This window comes from Drosophila ficusphila, unplaced genomic scaffold, assembly GCF_018152265.1.
Source record: "Drosophila ficusphila isolate 14025-0441.05 unplaced genomic scaffold, ASM1815226v1 contig_198, whole genome shotgun sequence".
In the NCBI taxonomy this organism is placed as follows: domain Eukaryota; kingdom Metazoa; phylum Arthropoda; class Insecta; order Diptera; family Drosophilidae; genus Drosophila; species Drosophila ficusphila.
Genome location: NW_025064092.1, coordinates 11223641 through 11242273, shown reverse-complemented (window position 1 = coordinate 11242273; position 18633 = coordinate 11223641). Strand labels below are relative to the sequence as shown.

Here is an 18633-nt window from a genome sequence, read left to right as displayed (position 1 = left end):
CCAACGTTCGTGACGTCGCGCCCAGCCACAACTCCCCGCGCCTCCTTTCCCCTACCCAACATCTTTTTTTTTATATTTTGTTATTATTTAGGAAGCTGGGAACGTAAATGTTACTAATAAAGGAAAAGTCTAATTCGGTTTCGTAAATGTTTGTTTTTTTTTTATTGATGATCATCAAGATCTATAAATTAATATCATGAAAAATTCAATTTCCATAATTTTGGGTAGAAAACCAGTGTCGACGTCATCGCTAAATTCTTCATCCATATTTCGGGGTTTCTTTAAAAAAAAAAGATAGCGAGTACATTATCTTATCTTCTAGACGAGTCTTTGAAATTTGCTAACGGTAAAAAACATGTTTATACTGTGTGCATATGTATGTGTACGTATCTATGTATGTACGTATACCCGAGAATTAATAGGTTGCACACTGATGGATTCCCACCCGGTTCCGAATTACTCCAAATGAGCTTAGTTTGCATCGATTTTGCAACAGATCAAATAGTTATCCATTCCAAGATTATTATTTGTATACTAGAAATTATTTACAATTCTAAAATCAAATTTATGTATCTATGTATGTACATATCTACACATACAATGTACATTTTAACCAAAACCATCTATATTATATTCCTGGTGTTGGCCTTATTTGCTCTTCTCAAGTTCGTTGCTCGGCAGTTTTTGATTTTATTTTGGCAAGGCGACGGAAAAAATCGAAGAAATTTCCCCGGGCCAACGGCTTTGGTATTATTAACCTTGCGTCAGTGAGCTCGTGGAGACAGAGGGAGAGAGGTATTGAAACTAGAAATACTTAAACAGCCAAAAACAGCGGGCTTATGTTGACTTTGAAACCGCTTAAAAAAAGCAACATGTAGCCATGATCAACGACCTTTCTCCAAAAGTACGTAACTCGTCACGTTTTCTACACTCACACACACGCAAAAAAAAAAAATAAACAAGTTAAGCGACTTGGGCCAAAGCCATTGTCAAGGTCATTGAATGTGCAAATTTTCGTATACTTTTCGCAATTAATTTGTTTTCTTCCATTTCCATTAATTTTCATCGTGGTTGGCATTAACATGCACGCACTGCCAGGGTTGCCACTGCTTCGTTTTATCTTTTTATTTGCAGCAGTCCGCTTTTGGTCAACTTCAAGTTTGTGTTTTTACCCAGTCGTTTTTGGCCATTTCGGCTCGGCAACGCAATTAAAAACACACAATCATCAATTGCCCTCTAAATTGGCTTGCGTGCACCGAGCCGATGGAAAAAGTAAGAAATATGTGAACTTGGATCGTGCGTTTCAAGTCGGGGGAGTTAGGCAACCGAAAAGCCAAGGCATTGGACGGCTAGTTGGTCCGTGAGGTGAAAAACGTTTAGGAAATCTCACTCAAAAAACTGAAGAAGTAGACTGGCTAAAAGCTTCAGTTTACTTGCAGTACGAATTTTAGTAAGTTGTACGATTCGTGATATAAATGCCAACACAAATTTATGTTAATATAATAGTGCTCGATCCACGAATTCCTCACTGCTGCTAATTGCTCCGTTAATTGCAGATCGCACTGCATCGCAGACATATTTGCGCCCGGAGCCTCAGGTGCGCCCACCTGTCTGAAAGTGAACAGTGCCAGACGCTGCGGGAAAGTCATAGATAATAATTAATTCGTATATCATTTGGGTTTTTCGCGTGCTGCGATTTCACTCGGTTTTAGTGGGTGCGAAACGGCGGCTTCTGCCTACAAAGAAAAACGCATCTAAGCAGATCACAGATTAAGTCAAGATCTTTTATTTTTAACTACTAAGCATGCTTAAAAGAAATTATTTATATATGTAGAGCTTACAGTGCGTTCCTCCTATATATGTATGTATGTATTTTTTTTTAGATTGAGTATGCCATTAAAAACTTGTTTCGATCGGTGAGTTTGGCAGCCTTCTCTATATAGCGCATTCAAATACACAGCCAGCAGGCAAGGAATGTGGGCTGCGAAAAACTACAACCTCACAGTGGTTTTTAATTAAATCTCTATACCATTTTCATGTGGCAAGCTCGTATCTGTATATAGTACAACGTGTTGTATGTAGGCCCACGTCGACTGTGTCGACGCACACCCACTTCCCATTGCGTTTGCCTCCGGGACAGAGGTTCTGGGTTGTCTGCTGTCTTTTGTGTCGCAGGGTTGGCCGCTTCGGTCTGCTGCCATCCACTGGGAAGTTCAACTAGAAAACAAACAATGAAGGAGGAAGGAGCCAAAGTCTCTACTGTGTACGATCCCTCACTCAATCGGCAGTTCGGTAAATGCTGTGCTCTGACATTGTTAAGAAAGTATAAACAAATTGAACTCAAAAACCTTGAACACCACTCCATGGTGTCTTCAACCTAGTTGGGTTTCATACCACCCCACTCTTTGGGGGGTTGTCCATTCTAATTACACAAATTAAAAAGCGCGCACGTGAACCTAACTTTTCCATTTTTTGGGTGTGTAGTGGCACACGTGTGTGCATCCAGGATGGGTCACGCCCAGATTCCCGCCAGCGATACTCCCCTTCTCCCAAGGTCCATCGGAATCCGGATATAGCCATTGCGTGAGGCCGCGAATCGGACCCTCAACATTACGCTGGTGTACTTGGGCCCAGATTGCGCCAAGCAGATAGGGAGCCCCACTCCGCCCTCTTCCAGTGGGTGTGACATGCAATCGTGTGCTGCCAACCCTTTGCAAAGCTTCTCCAAAGTCTCCAAAGTTTAGTTCAAAAACAATGGCGAGCCTAGCTTTTCCTTTTGAATTTCTATAATTTATTCCACTGAGGAGCATTGAAAAGTTAAGTAGCTCGTTAAATACTTTTCCTGAGATTTGTCGGCAAGGTCAATAAATTATGCAGTCAACTTAGTTATCAGAACATTGCTGTAGTGCTTCGATTTTGCCTCCCGCATGATATTTTAACCCATATCACCATCTCTAGCCCTTATCCTCTCTTTCCTCATTTCATGAGGGTATGATTCCATTGGCGCCATATGCTTTCTTATCAAGCCCATAAACACTATGGTACTGACGGACACGTAAGACCATTACCATTTACCACAACCAATAAATAATAATATAGTATATATGTACGTGCGTAAACTGTTTTCAATTGTTGATATGGCTGGAAAATAAATATGTATATGTGCTCGGGCGATAAGTTAGCTAAGTAAGGAAAAGTAAAGCATAGAGAACTAAATCGGTATCACCGATCTTGGGTATTAAGTGTTTAAATGACGCAACACCAAGTTCAGCCTCTTATTGCGTTTTGTAATCTTCCAACGTATTTCCTAACTAAACGCAGGTGAATAGTTACTAGAAACGTACGAGTCATTCTACAATATTTTGGACTGATATAAATATAAATTACAATATGTGAGTCACACGTTCGGTTTCCCTCCATCTCAAAGTCGATTCCATGTTTTTTGAATGATTCATCGCACCCGAAACGTAAAGTACACTTATTGGCGTTGATTTGCATTTGAAAAAGAAACAAAACCCAAAGATAAACAAAATACTATAAAGACGAGAGGAAAAAAAGTTCCACAAACACACAAAACCCACTGAAATAACAACAGTAGGCAAAATTTAAATGGGTCGAACGGTAAGCCCAAGAAATGGCAAAATAAAACCATAACCCGGATCCCGCTTCGGATGAAAAAATTATAAATAATTAATCTGGAGAACCGCTTAGCATCAAAACACACAAGCACCCCAGAATCAATGAATGTCGTGGGGTTCGTAATGATGATAATGGCCCTGGTCGTCGAAAACCGTTTGTCGATTGTTCAAGAAGTCAAGAACTGACCAAGAACGAAGTAAATAACTGATTTGAAAATATGGACAACTGGACAACTGTTTAACATTTTAAAGAGGAAGGATTAGGACCCAAGAAAAAGCAATAAAAACCGATTGAGAAATGGCTCAACTCCCAAATACCCGTTAATGTGATGAACAATTTCAAAGGGCGTGGCACATTTTCAAAATCACTGTCCGCTGCGTATCCTGCGCTATAATCTGCATGAGTATTGCAAAATATTGTGGATACTCCTCTTGTTACATATTATTTAACAAACACAGTGTCCCCCTTTGAGAGGTAACGGGCATAAAATGAGAGAATATAACAGATACGATGGAAAGCAAAACTAGTTTTTTTCTAACGGAAGAAACAAGCTGCAAACAAGTTCAGATATCATTCAAGCGGAAAAAGTAAAACAAAATAAAAAAAAACCATCGATCGATCGGTCAGAATTGTTAACTTATTCAGAGTATGAAAAATAAATATACTTCTTGTAAATCTCACGCTAGTCAAAAAAGTTCAAATAGAAGCAGAACTAAAAAACTAACAACAAATCAATTGTTTTTGTTTGAGTTTACCAGCTGGCAGTAAAAAAGAGTCACTTGAAAATTTTAGGAACTTAATGACTTAAAAAAATAAACAGCAATTTCTTAGACTTTTCACTTTCGCAAAGTCTATTAATAAGTCCGCATTTATCTGGGAGTTCGGATGACTTCGGAATTAATAACGAAAAGACATCAAAACCCAAGTGAAAGAGTGGACAGCAGGCAAACAACGTTTTTGGCATTTTTTATTTGATTCGTTTAATTTATTTGGGGTTCGAGCTGCGCACGCATACATACACACAAAGATATATACCCAGTATATACTATATCTGTGCGAGCCGAAGCCATTGACATTGAGCTGTCGCGGCCTGTTTTGGCCGTTGGCATTTGAATTAAATCGAACAAAAAAAGCAAGCAGGCTTTTATCGGTTTTATCCCAAAAATAGACTTGCAACAAATGTCCAAATAAACGAAATTGTTTTCAACAGACGACGTTGTTTGCTGTGTGTGTGAGTGCCGAAATGTAACGAACTATTTTCGAGAAATTCAAACTCAAAATGTTGCCCATAAAAGGGTAGCATGCATACGTGGATCGTAGGCGTACCCCTACAGCCAATGGAAGCCCCATTCGCGCCCCATTCGAGGGACATATGTGTACGTTCTGTATGGAGTTGCATCCGCCGATTTGCTTTTCCGGGAAATCACACATATCCATTCAAAGCAAGACTCCAATTTAGAGATTTGCATAATTCTTACCAGCTTGTGCGGCTTATGCGACCTATTAGGTAACTCTATCTATCGAATCCACCGACAAGCCGCTGGCCATCGAAACCTTTTCAGGCGGACATTTACATATGCACGAGTATCTCCGGATCTCCCGTAAGTTTTGAACGGCAAAATGCGTTATTTTTCGTTTATTGACTCACAGAAAACGGACAGCGGAAGATGCCACAAAAGAAGTTCAAGTTGAAGCAAGAGGGGAGGGGAAAGACGAACTTGACTTTCACTGGCTAATTAGAATTTCAGTTAGCGCTCGCCAAAAGAAATGCAACAACAGCAATGTGATATGATATTTTTTGTATTTAGTTTCAATTATTAGGCAAATTTTTACGAAAGTCGCTTTGACATATCTATAATATGTACCGTTGGCCGACCGCTGCACTTTGTGGGAGGAGAAAGGAGATGGAGAAGAGTGGTCTCCAATTGGAGACTTGTTAATCGTCAAGTTTTAGTGTGACCGCTGTACATATGTAAATTCTGTAATTCTTCATTGGCAACCGTTTTGGGAATCTCGCACCCAAGGGAAAAAGTCAGACAAATACGAGTAAAATTTACCGGGTCTTTTTTTTAACCATTTCATTAAAAAAAAAAAAATATGTTTCTACTGGGTGCATCGCTCATCACGCTTTTCGGAGACTGGAAACAGACCGAAACAAATTGCATTTCCATTTCATTTTAAGCAAAGAAAACAAAAACGAAAAGTATAATTTAACTCAAAAATGTAATACAAATAAAATCAAATCAAAGCGTATGACTCATCATGGACTTGCACTCTTGATTTTTTTTTTTTCGTTTACGTACTTTTCCCAAATGTTGGGAAAGTGGCACGTGCTGCGTCCCTTTCGCGAAATTTTTACGAAAAAAGGGAAACAAATGCAGCAGTGGAAGAATTCATCCGGACGTGGAGTGTGTTTGTGGTAGGGTAGGGTGTACAGTATACCCTGTGCAGCTACAGGATATACAAGGGTGGGTGCCGTTACAATTGCTACCCCAAACGGGAATGCGCAGGCCAGGAAACCTCGGGGTTGGGAGTTCGTTAGGGCTCTGCTTTCGGGATGACCGGAGTGCTGGAGGAACGGGGAGTGCTATGCGGGAGGATCTACAATGCCAAGATCATCATGTGTATGTCCGGAAAGAGGGAAAGTGCTTTCTGCATTGAATAAACGGCAATGATAATGAACTAGAAATAAATGTAAACTTAGTATGCTTTAGATAGTTTTCGAAGATGTGCGGATACCTACATATGTATGTATGTATGTATGTATGTATGTATGTATGTCTGCCTGCCTGTGAAGATTACTTTGCCAAAATTGGGGTCGCACGGCAGAGGCTCAACCTTGGACCCCAGGCAGCCGCCACGTGGTGGCTCGTGGGATGGGTGCTTCAGTGGTGCGGTGGTGCAGTGGTAAGTTGAACGCGGAGTGGTGGATAAGGGACAAGGGGGATGAAGTCAGCTGTTGCTAATTGTGGTGCTTCGGTTTTCATATCCTGCTGATTGCTGGTGGTAGTAATTCCGTAAACAGCTGGATTCTCTAAAATATATATCGTTTATACATACATACATATGCACATAAGTATGTATACATATGTGTGCCCGAAGATTAAGAGAAACAGTGGGTTGAATGCTCCCATATACACTGCATACACAACAACTTAATGGGGGTATTCTAATGCATTGAATAGCATAACTCAAGAGCCTATTCTGGACCACCCGATAAAGTCAATTGCCTAACGCACTACGCTATTTGTGAGAATTCGTTGGAATGAAATCAAAAAGAGTTTGGAAGATTCAAACAGAGCCAAAGAATGATACTGATTAATTCAAACACGGCTTACTTTGCAACTGTTGGTTGCAAAAACATGACTAATTTCTTGAGGAGCATTGGCACATGCCCCAACCAAAAACTGAGGAGTTTGCCAGAGTTTTGGGCCCACTGTCAGGGGAAGCTCTTCTCCATACTAAGTATAGATAAGTTTTATACACACATACATACACCTGATCAGTCACTCAAACGGAAACGGATTCGATTACGAATGCCGCTCACAACGCAGATCGCAAAAGAGGAGGAAATAAAAGGGAAAAGTGGACAAATGTAGCTTAAATCGAAATGTTAAATGATTATACACCTCGCAGGCGATCGAAAAGCATTATTATTCAAATCGCATCTTCAGGGGACCTTAACAGGTAGGAGACGTCTCATGATATGATTCAGTACATATGTATGTATGTATGCATGCATTTTGATTCATATGTACACGCACATCTCATACTAAAGTCCTTAACGAAAAATTTTTTCTTTGGGTGTAGGGACAAAATGGCTTTAAGGCGCTTTAAAGTTAAATTTTTTATAACATAATATCATAGCAATTTTATTTTGTGTTTTCACTGTTTTTTGTTTTGCATGTCGTTAGTTTTTTTTTTTTTTTTTGGTGAGGGTGTCGACAGTAGGAAAGTTCAAGTTCAAATGTATTTTTATTAATTTAGACTGTCTCTCTATCTCTACCGCTCGGCTAAAAGCAGTACACTTATTTAATAAGAGAGGGAGAGTCTATGTTGCAGGGGCAGAGAGGCCGTTTACATATACATACATACATACATACATAAACTGCAGTTGGGGAAAATGCAATGCCAAATATGGTTATACGCAAAAATCGAAGGTCTCTCTTTGGGGCTCTCTCTTCGTTTTATGTCGCTCAGGCCGTTCTCTCGCTCTTAGCCCCCTTTGCCAAACACTTAGTCCATTCACATTGTGGAGCAACAAGCACGCTTGCTTTATAACTTGAAGTGATCGATTGCCCCCATTTTATGGCTTTATGGAAATGGAAAAAGTATTAAAGGAGTGTCAAAAGCCTTTATATGTAACACAAGGAAATATCGGCCTTAAATACTTTTTTCTTTGCTATTCTGAAAGTATTACTTTTTTTTTGAAATTCTTTCAAGGTATGCGCAAAAAAAGTTTGTGTCTGAAAGGCATGGTGCAAAAAGAGAGCACTGTGAAGTGGGAAAAACTAACTTACAGCGCAGAATCAGTGCACATGTTAATGTATGTATGTAAGTTTTTGCTATATGTTTGCAATGCACATCATGTGCGCACCAATATACACAGCTGATGTACCGTAAAAACAATAAAATGAAATCTGCGTTAAGGGTTTTTCAAAGGCTTTAAAGTTTGAACTAGAAAATATTAAATTTTAAAATTAAACCAGCCTTCTTATAACCTTGTATTTCACCTTGTTGTTTCCCTTTCGGCAATTATCACAAAGAGGGCTTCCAAGTAACTTTCGTTTACCTCATCTACAAATAGATCATTTTCGGTAAATTTAAAGCGCAAAGTCAGATTTTAATGTGTTTACTAAGTCTGTATGTGTGTACATATGTATGTATGTATGTATATATGTATGTATATTAATATTACTCTTATCATAACACCTATTGCAGCTTTTTTGTTTGACTACCTTTTGCGCTTGGGGGTGTGGTGTATTAGCTGAACGGTGCATAAAAACAGTTTATGTTTTTAAAGAATTCGCCGCATTCAGGGGAAATTTACCCCGAAAAGCGGGGAAGAATATGAAGAGACAAAAGAGAGCATGACAGAAATAACGGTAAAAGGTCTGCGTCGCTTTTACTCAGCACGTGAAAATACTCACATGCTTTTTTGCCGGCCGCTCTCCTTTTTCTTTCTCTGCAAATAAACATAATTGCATTTACAAATGTTTATCTACGTATATTTGCATATGTGCATATTTAACGCGACCTTCTGTAATTACATACTTATCACTACGGTTTAACGGCTTTTAACGGCATTTCTCCCCTCCTTTCTAAGGCAATGTACATACATATGTACACATCTCCACAACGGTTCAATATACTCTTTTGATTTTGTATTTTATCCATAGTAGGAAATGATATAATGACAATGTGAAAGATCTAACAAGATCTAAGATCTAATATACTACCGTATAATTTTGGGGTGTGTTTTTATTACCAAGGTTATTCCAGTTATTAAAGGTCAAATCTAGAACTATCAAGCCTCGGCCTCAATTTGTTCTGAACCACTTTAATCACCTATTTATTCCCCCTTGCTGTTCCAATTTACCTGTGGCCATGTGGTTCTATCGTTGATATTCGGCAGTCAATCAGCGTCGACATGTAGGTCCAATGGAAATGTGGGTAGGGTGTATCGATAAGATAACTACATAGGTATGTACATATATCTTCCATGGTCTTGTGACGATAAGAGCTTACGGATACCGAACCGAAAGTTTCGTTGATTCAATTCAAAACCCCCCAAATCTGGTTGTTTTTGTTACGTAACTAAGAAATGTTAAAAAAGACAAATGTCTTAAGACAGTAACTTTCAACTTTCCTGGTTCACCTTAGATATCATGCGACTAGAAAAAGAACCAAATCGAGTTGGGCTATTTAAAAAAGTAGCTCTTCAGCGATTAGCTGTTAGGTAATAACAAAAGCGGGTAATCTTATCGGGTAGCGACTCTTTGGCGCTTTATCAGCGTCTTAACTCGCTTACCGAAAGGCAAAATCCATTTCGAACCGATTCCTGGACAGAATTCCCATTCTGATTACTTATTAGCACTTAAATCATTATTTTTTCCAATTTGAGGAGGGAATCGGAATTCGATAATGTATAACTGGCCCTGATATTGATTACATGTCATATGGATTTTAAATCGATGGCATTCTGCCACATTTGCGCTTGAATGGGTTGCCTTGAGCAAAGATAGCCAAATAAGGACATAAATAAAATCGAAATTTTATGAAACAATAGTATCCAAAAACGAGAATTTTATTTCGAACAGGGAATTTTTAAATGGAACAAGAATGAGATTATTAGCTAGGTAAGCTTATTTATTCTGCAACATTATTTTCAAAAAAATAAAACCGTGGCTGATGGCGCCATCTACCGGTCTTTAACGCCTTATCCCTCTGGTGTGGCAACTCTTCGTTCCTTTTCCATTTCGTTCCCTTTTTAAATAAACATAACAGAATATAATTTCAAAAAAATTTAAACAAATTTAATTCAAACTTTAACTTCTAAACGGCCACTTTTGTGGATTTCTTTTTTCAGACATCGACTTGTATTTCGTTGCAAGAATATTTTTTTTTGCTTCTGACCAAAGTTCATTTATTTAATTTAAGTTTATTTATTTCAAATATCAATTAAATACATACACAAGTAAAAGTACATCTTATTCATGTCTGCCAGTTGCATTACATTTTCAAGGTTCACGCAGTCGTACCACCGCTGTCATTAGTAAAATCCATCAACTTTATTTATATCCTTTATAGGTGGTTAAGCTATAGAGTTAGTTAAGGGGTTAGGTACACACCAGTTTATGATAATCTAATGTTTATTGTAGGAGTAAATTGAAAATGTGGTTGGTTGATCACCGATCTGCAGCTGGTCACAAGGAATTGGAGAGCTTAAATAGTCGAGTCCGCTTTCGTAACCCCAAGAAGGATTTCAACTTCAATTTGAATATTCTCGTTATCACAGACGCCCAGCAAAATCCTTTCACTCAGCCGCCTCGAATCCCTTTTGTGTGTTTAATGGGGATACAGGTATTGGCACTTGGACTGTTTGGTTCTACATGGTGATTACGGGTGTGCGTCAACATCTGTCGCAAGAGGAATCACCAGCAACGCTCGTTTCCCTTTCCAGGGGGAGTTCTGTCCGCGACTCGAGTTGCTTCAGTGGTCCAGCAACAGATCTCCTCCGTCTTCCGGTTGCCTACGGGTGTGTCTGGGTGTTGTGTGCTAATATTTTGTATTGCCTAAGACGATCTCCTCCCTCCTCTTTAGGGCTTGGCAGTCTGGGCCTGGCCAGTGGTCACTCCACTGCCTGTTGGTGCAGTGGACTCCGGCGCGGCACTTGTGCTGTCGAGGATCTGGTGGAAGTGCTCCCCGAAAACAGCGTGGTTGTAGGACACTAGGCGGCGGAATGACGCGATAAAGGCGACCAGCTCCTCCTGGTAATCGACGAAGCCCGCAGGAGGCGGCGGAATGCTGCCGTTGGAGCGCAGGGTCACGCGCACATAGCCATCCAGCCGCTTCGCTGCAAGGGATAGGCAAGTGGTTAGTATTAGAAAGTTGGTGCAGTGCAAGTCAGAGTTTTAGGTCGCAGAAACTCACCCATTAGGCTGGGCACTGGCGAAGTCTTGTTGGCGAGCTTAAGCACCTGGTTTTTGAGTGCCGCCTGATCAGCATCACTCATCGCTGGCATGTTCTCCTGCTCCAACGCCTTGTTGACGAAAGACCGAATCTGTTCGCAGCAACCCTCGAGTGCTGGGGCGACTTGACTGCAAGCAAGGAGCTCAATGGAATTACGGTCGCGTGCATAAAGGCTTTGCGGACTCACTCTTGGTTTTTGATATCCTGCACAATGATTTCCAGCTGACGGGCTAGTTTAACGCGGTTCTCGCGGCGCTGCGAAATGATGGGTGTGCTCTGGGCAATCGAGATGAGTGAGGCACACAGGATCAAGCGCTGCGCACGCCAACTCAGGCCGGCAAAGCGTTCCTTATCGATGCGAAGCAGCTCCGGGAACTCCTTGTCCGCCGGATAGTCAATCAACTGCATATAGGCATTGTAAATGGTCTCGTCCTTATTGGTGGTGCCGGAACTGTGACGCTGCAGCCAATCCTCGGTGGCCGGAAAACCAGCTGGTTTCAAAACGAAAGTTGTGTTCCAGGTTTAAAGCTTTTCTTATGCGCTCTGTATGTTTTCTGGGTCGAGAGTATACCCACCATTTCCGTGGAACTCCCGCAAGTACTTGCTGAACTTCTCCTTTTCGTACTGCACCGAGTTGGCGGCGATCTTGGTTCGCGCCGCGGTCAGCATGAAGTTGGCCATGTCCAGCTTCATCAGGGTCATCAGCTCGAGGATGCTGCGGAAGGTATCCACGACGTCGTCGATCTCCCGCAGTGCGGCCACCGCCTCGTCCCGTGCGGGCGAACAGGAGCGCGACAGGATGTTGATCACAAAGTTGGCGTACGAACGAAAGTCCAGGGTTCCCCGCTCCGCCTGCTGCCGGATCACCGCGTCGTCGAGCACCTCGTTGATGTGAGCAAAGGCCCGTTCGTTGATGGGCGAAAGCAGCTGCGGGAAGCACTCCTTGATCTCGGCCAGCAGTCGGATGGCCTGGTCATACGAAGGCGGCTGGCGATCCAGTTGCTGGCGCAGCAGATCCCAGAACGCCTTGTGCACCATCTTCTTGATAGCACCCTCCAAGCTGACGGGTTAAAAAGTGCAGTTTTATGAGGTTCGAGGTGAATACATTTCAACTACAGTAGAATCCGGTTATAACGACTTTCAAGGGACCGACCTTTTTTCGTCGTTATAACCGGAAGACGCACTAAGCAAAAGGAGGAAAAAAAAATTTTTTTTTTGATTATTTTATGGTTGCTGTGTTTGTAATAGGTTTTTAAAATAAATCAAATCAATTTTTTAATTAAAACAAAAAATTTAATAAATTAAATTCAAAAACATAGGTTTTTCTAAATACTGAAAACTGAATGAGCTTATTATTGCACATTCAGTTTTACTGGGAAAAAAGCAGAAAAAACTAGAAATATAACGGGACATCTCATGGAATAGGCTATGAGGTCTGCACACACAGTGTGACGTCGGCATGCACTTCGACTCTCTCTCTCTCGCAGCAGCGTTGTTAAGGCGACAGCTAAAACTAACAGAGAGTTGTGCCAGTGCAAGATCCTTCGTGTCGCTGCTACGCACACAAGCAAGGGTGCCGATCACTGACAAATACATACATATGTACATTTCTAACAGCGTGTTTTGATGCTTAAATTTGGAACTATGGCACTGTATTTTTTCTGGCACGACGCAATATCCGGTTAAATTTTTCAATTTTCTTGAAAAATTTCATTCTTATAAGCGGTTTGTCGCTAAAAGCGGAAACGCTCTAAGCGGAGGCCCTTTCATATAACTTTGTATGGGGACCAACCAAACCATCGAGTTTTCGACGCACAAGCCGGACGGACACTATAAGCGGAGTCGTTATAACAGGATTCTACTGTATTTTAATTCTATCCATTAGAAGAGAGCAATGGCAGAAGTCTCACCTGTCCGAGGGCGGTTCGTACTTCTGCAACTTGAAGTCGGGATTGAGGGCTATCTCGTGGGCCAGCTCCATGTTCTGCAGGTTCTTGAACATCCCGGACACCTCGTCCAAGGTCACGATCTTCGGCGGGGTGCCGTCCAAACTTGGCAGCACGAAGCGGGTCATGCTGTCCACGGAACTCTCACTCTCCGTCCGGACCCGACGCTCCTCCAGCTCCTCTTGGAATCCAGGTTGTCCGGTCGCCTTTTCCTGGTCATCCATCCTCACTCCGAACTCTCTGCTGTCTGCTGTCTGTTCTGCTGGCGGAAATGCGACGTTAGGCAGCTGCAGCAACTGCTTTCGGATATGTGCGAACTTGGCTAACACCGGTTTCAGTCAGTTATATATGTATGGCAATACGGCTACAAGGCAAATGCAGTTGCTCTGGGCTTTCTTTGTTCTTTGTTCTTTGTTCGAGGTCGTCGCTGAAGCTTTGCTTGGGGTCAGTTCGCCTGCGAAGTGTTCAAAAGTGGTTTTGACATATCATGGGATTCGAGTAAAAGGGGTTTCCTCATATGTATTAAAAATAGTGCTGGTGTCTTATGCTGAGCCTATTTCCGATACTGAAATTTTGAAATCACAACTTGTTCAACACATTGATTAGGAAATTTGAATAGATGTTCCAAATACACACATACATCGATTTTCAGCTTATATTTGATTTATTTTTTTGTTTTTTATTTAGGAGAAACCGTGAAATTGCTAGCCCACACAAGGGCCTCAAAAATATGGATAAAAAAGACAAACAGCAACAGATTTCAAATTAAATTTGGAATACTTTTCAAATATTTTGGCAGGTGGCGTGGCATAGATTCCGAAATTAAATGGGGAAATGGGAGCAAATTGCACAACGGCCATGCAGCGAACGGGCGACATAAACAAAAGACGCAATAAAGTGGCAACGAAAACAGAAGCGATGAAAAAAGATACGTGTGTATGTGAGTGCGCGTGTGTATTTATTTTTTCTCTTTTCTATTGCGCAGCAAAACTTAAATATGAAAATTGGGAAATGGACACAAGGACGCTGCAAAGTGGATGTAATGGGGAAGTGTAAAGAACCCCCATTGCTATGACTTACCACTGGATAAAAAAGAAAACCAACGAGAAGGTTCTGGAACATATACGAATCCACAGCTGATTCACCTTTTAAAATCACTTATGAATTTTGCACTTAATTTCCCATTGACTCTGATCCTAATTAACACTTCAGGACTAATCTCATGCTGCAGATTTTTCACAGCTCTCACGAATGACGACCAATTTTCGAATGTTTCCTGGGCTTGATTCAAAAATTGTGTCTGCTTTGTTTTTCCATTTGTCCAATCCCGTTTCCCCTTTCACAACACAGCTGTTTGGGGCCAATCGAAAGTCGATAGACTTCTGCACAGGTGAACCAAAAAGTCTATGAAATTTATATTCGATAATTCAAGCTTTTTCTTTTCCTAAGTTGTTTTTTTTTACATCTGAAAAGAAGTGTTCTGTGCTGTAATTTTTAAGACGTCTTGACAGTTTAACAGGCTTAAATCAAGTGTCATTTGATATTGGAACAGTTGCAGTGTAAAATCTCGACTATTTTCTTGCCAAAACGATAACGATAAATTTGCTTGCAGCAAAAGACTGTGCACTAGTGTTGCGTAATGGCAGCACGCAGTATTGCAAAGTGTTAAGACTTGCAAGACTTTTCAACACGGGAACAGACACAACAATTTTTCGGATTAAAATTTCAAGTTGTTACATTTTTGGAGTTGCTGCTCTGTTTGTAGCGGGATCACGAATTCCGGGACTCCAGGCCCCCATGCTGTAGGTTTTTGGCTCTGAAAACCCACTGGAAAGAGATGGAGAGCGAAAAGATACTGATGGCTGCAGGAGTGACGGTGGCCGCCGTTGTTGGTGCGTTTGTTTTTTGGGGTCCCTCGGGTGAGTACACACAGACCTAAGCTTATTCTAAGTAATACTACAAGTAAACACTGCGTTTGCAGGTTCCCGGTTGCGCCAACGACGGGGTCAAATCGCCGGGCTCCACAACTTTGGGCGCACCTGTTTCTTGAACACCTTGCTCCAGGCGATGGCCGCCTGTCCCCAGTTCATTGCCTGGCTGCAGTTGTACAATAATGCCTCACCAGATCGCCGGAGCCTAATTACCTCCATGTTGAACACCTTGGAAGTGATAAATGGCACGCATGCCACCCTGCGCGGGGATCCCCATTCCCCAGGCGCGGTGCTGAGGGCTCTGAATGCTCTGGGTTGGGTCATCCCTCAGGAGGAGCACGACGCCCACGAGCTGTTTCATGTGCTACTGTCCTCCCTCGAGGAGGAGGCGATTCGACCACAACCTTTGGGCTGTTTGTCGGACGCTCTGCCTAGCGAAAACGATGAAACCAGCAGCTTTGCGGGCTCAGCCACTCCATTGGGAGGCTTCCGGCCTATTAGCTCCATGGCAGCTGGCCTGGGAGCCAGTCAGAGGATCGGGGACCAGCCCAATAGACCATCCAGTGCCATGCTTACCGATTTCCTGAACATGGAGTACGATGAAAGTACTAATTTGCAGCGATTGGTGCGTTCCGAGGCTCATACGCCGGATTCACCGGCCTCGGTTTGCGAACGCGAGGGCAACGACCGCTTGGGATCGCTGCTCCTGGACGCTGTTTCACCTGGGACGCCCTTTGGCTTTCCGCTGGCCAGTGAGCTAGAGTCTTCCTTGGCCACGCCCACGCCCACGTTGGGTGGAGAGCGGTTGTCGCGTTCGCGTCTTCCGGAATCTCAAGAGGAAGCCTTGAATCGCCGGGTCTCCAGTTCTTGTCGATCACTGGAGCGTCTGCACCGAGGACCTGGCCGGGTGTCCATCTGGTCAAACATGATGCCCAGCCAGGTGGCGCATCCGTTTCAGGGCGCCATGGGCGCACAAATCGTTTGTAATGGCTGCGGCTCCAAGTCAGCGGTGCGGTATGATAAGTTCGATAGCATCACCTTGAACCTTCCGCCGCAGCGCAGGACGGGCTTGAGTTTGGGCCATCTGCTTAGCGATTACATTACATCCGAAGACTTGACCGATGTGAAGTGCGATTCCTGCAATGAGACGACCACGCATACCAAGTCCGTCACGTTTGCTAAGCTGCCGGCCTGCCTGTGCATCCATGTGGCGAGGACGGTCTGGCTGCCAACTGGACAGGTGTGCAAGCGACAGGACTACGTGCACTTCCCCGAGAGCCTCTCTATGGCGCCTTATAGCTTTGTCCAGCCCCATCTAAACAGCCAGGTGAGAGTTTAACAAATTTAATCCATCGTGCCCCTGTAGGGGTTTTTGATTATTTCGTATGAACTCTTTCATGGGTACTACCTCACTTTTGAAAGAGAAAAATTCAATTCAAAATTTGAATCCAAAGAAAAACTTTAACTGCATGCTTTTATTTCAGACTTTGAATTCATAAAAAACATTTATTTAATATTTGATTGGGCCCTAGAATGGTATAACTTTTGATATTTACCGAGTTTCAGCTTTGTCCAACATGATTTTGGGTACAAATATACTTCTTCTCTTTCTTATTTGTGTGTTGGTATACTAATCAAAAAAGTGCAACTGTGCGGCTTTGACTAAAATATAAGAACAGACTCGCAGCTTTATTGCTAAAAACTTTTCCTTGTTATCTGTTTTGCAGGCTGGCACTCCGTGGGGCTCCACGATGTCGCTATATTCCTCCAGCCTGCCGATGAACAATGGCGTGGGCGGCGGTGAGGGCTTCGGCACGATGTTCCCCAAGAACTTGTACCGCCTGCTGGCCGTGGTGGTGCACTCGGGCGAGGCAAATAGCGGTCACTTCGTTACTTACCGGCGGGGCTCGCTGCGGAATGCACATCGGTGAGTTGGTCCACTCCTTCCGTTAACAATCCCTCAATAAACCAAATTTCGTACTGCCTTTAGATGGTTCTATACATCCGATACGATTGTGCGGGAGGTGAGCATCGACGAGGTTTTGAGCGTGCCCGCATACCTGCTGTTTTACGATCGCGGACAGCAAAGGCAATTAAACCTGCGTTAGTCTGGCGAAGGATTCCTACCTTTGGAGCCAGGATTATCGGGAGCACCCTAGTCAACACTTGATGTGATGGAAGTAAACATCCTCATTGTCGAACAGTGGCCATAGCGGATACGAGTCACATTTATATAGACATATATTACTCATATATGAACGGAACCCAAGATCGATCCTTAATCGGCGGGTCATGTAATGGTCTCTGCATATTGCATACTGCATGTTGCATCACTCAGAACTCTACTCTTCATTTGTTATCGATGCATTTAAGAATTTTTAAGAATTCCAAATTCATTTTGTGCTTTTAGCTGTCTGTATTTAGCAATATAAACACTTACATATGTAAATCTGTCAATGATTGTTTGCGCGTTATTTTGGTAGGTTAGATGTTCAATAAAAATTTGGAAAGTAAATTTGTTGGTTTTCGGTTGAGACATAAAATTAACTTTAATCGAAAACTTCAAGAATAATGAAATAAAATTTAAAAATGCAAGGGCAATTGGGACTTGTTCATGTTCCCAATAAAAGCTTAAAAGAATAATATAAAAAGCTCTACAATACGTATTGGTTCAGAGTTATTTTCATTTAATAACTTCTTTATTAGATAACGAGAGTACAATAAATAGGAAAACAGGTTATTCATTGGCATAACTTCGTCTTAAACAGGGCAGCAATGAATTGTTTAAACATTACCTTAGTTTAAATGAATGATACATTTTCAGTGTTTAAGAAAAAAAAACGGTTTTAGCGAAATCAGAAGTTCGATTTTTGAAATCCAATAGAAAAGACTAGAATTTGCTTAATCGATAACTAACGACTCTGATTAATCGGGTGAGCCAAATTGAGTTGGAAAATCATCGATGTTTACCTACATCGAAATTTTGTAGGGTGCACTTAAAAAAACCTTTCTACTCTATATCATATTAAAATATATTTATTTATTAAAAATGAATAAATTAAAGGTGTAAAAGTCCTTTATAAAAAAGTATGATTTGTTTGGAATACATAGATTTCATTATTATTTTTCAAAATTCAAAATGAAACTGAAACAGTACTCTTATATAAAAAAATAAACTTAAAAGACTAGTTTTTTATTGAACGCAAAGCCTAAAATAAAATAACAACTCAATTTAAACAAAAATAAAAAAAACAACTTCGAGTTCTACTGAACAAAAGCAGACGAAAAAATATAATTAAAATTAAACAATAGTTTTATTGTTAAGTTTATTTTAATTAATTGATAAAAAAATATTAATGCGCTTACTAAATTTGTTTACCAATGAGTCAAGGGAAACATCGATGTTTGAAAAATTCGATGTTTGC

General features: G+C 41.5%; 2 protein-coding genes and 1 long non-coding RNA gene across 3 annotated transcripts; 2 read left to right on the top strand and 1 right to left on the bottom strand.

The window, feature by feature from the left end:
* The first annotated feature begins 4735 nt into the window (after positions 1-4735).
* LOC108092990 lies at positions 4736-5892 on the top strand. The gene is made up of 2 exons (XR_001771459.2): positions 4736-5240; positions 5301-5892. It is a non-coding gene; the product is annotated as an uncharacterized LOC108092990 (long non-coding RNA).
* Positions 5893-10280: 4388 nt separating this feature from the next.
* Positions 10281-14638, bottom strand: LOC108092926 (T-complex protein 11-like protein 1). Its single transcript, XM_017192789.2, has 6 exons — positions 14358-14638; positions 13242-13731; positions 11907-12391; positions 11519-11822; positions 11293-11459; positions 10281-11215 (listed from the first exon to the last, which is right to left on the bottom strand). The coding sequence occupies exons 2-6, from the start codon at positions 13499-13501 to the stop codon at positions 10959-10961; spliced, it is 1473 nt and encodes a 490-aa protein (XP_017048278.1). The 5' UTR covers positions 13502-13731; positions 14358-14638; the 3' UTR covers positions 10281-10958.
* Positions 14639-14924: 286 nt separating this feature from the next.
* On the top strand, positions 14925-17723 carry LOC108092925 (ubiquitin carboxyl-terminal hydrolase 30 homolog). Its single transcript, XM_017192787.2, has 4 exons — positions 14925-15196; positions 15259-16535; positions 16936-17135; positions 17199-17723. Exons 1-4 carry the CDS (start codon positions 15115-15117, stop codon positions 17314-17316), a joined length of 1677 nt encoding a protein of 558 aa, XP_017048276.1. The 5' UTR covers positions 14925-15114; the 3' UTR covers positions 17317-17723.
* The last annotated feature ends 910 nt before the right edge of the window (positions 17724-18633 follow it).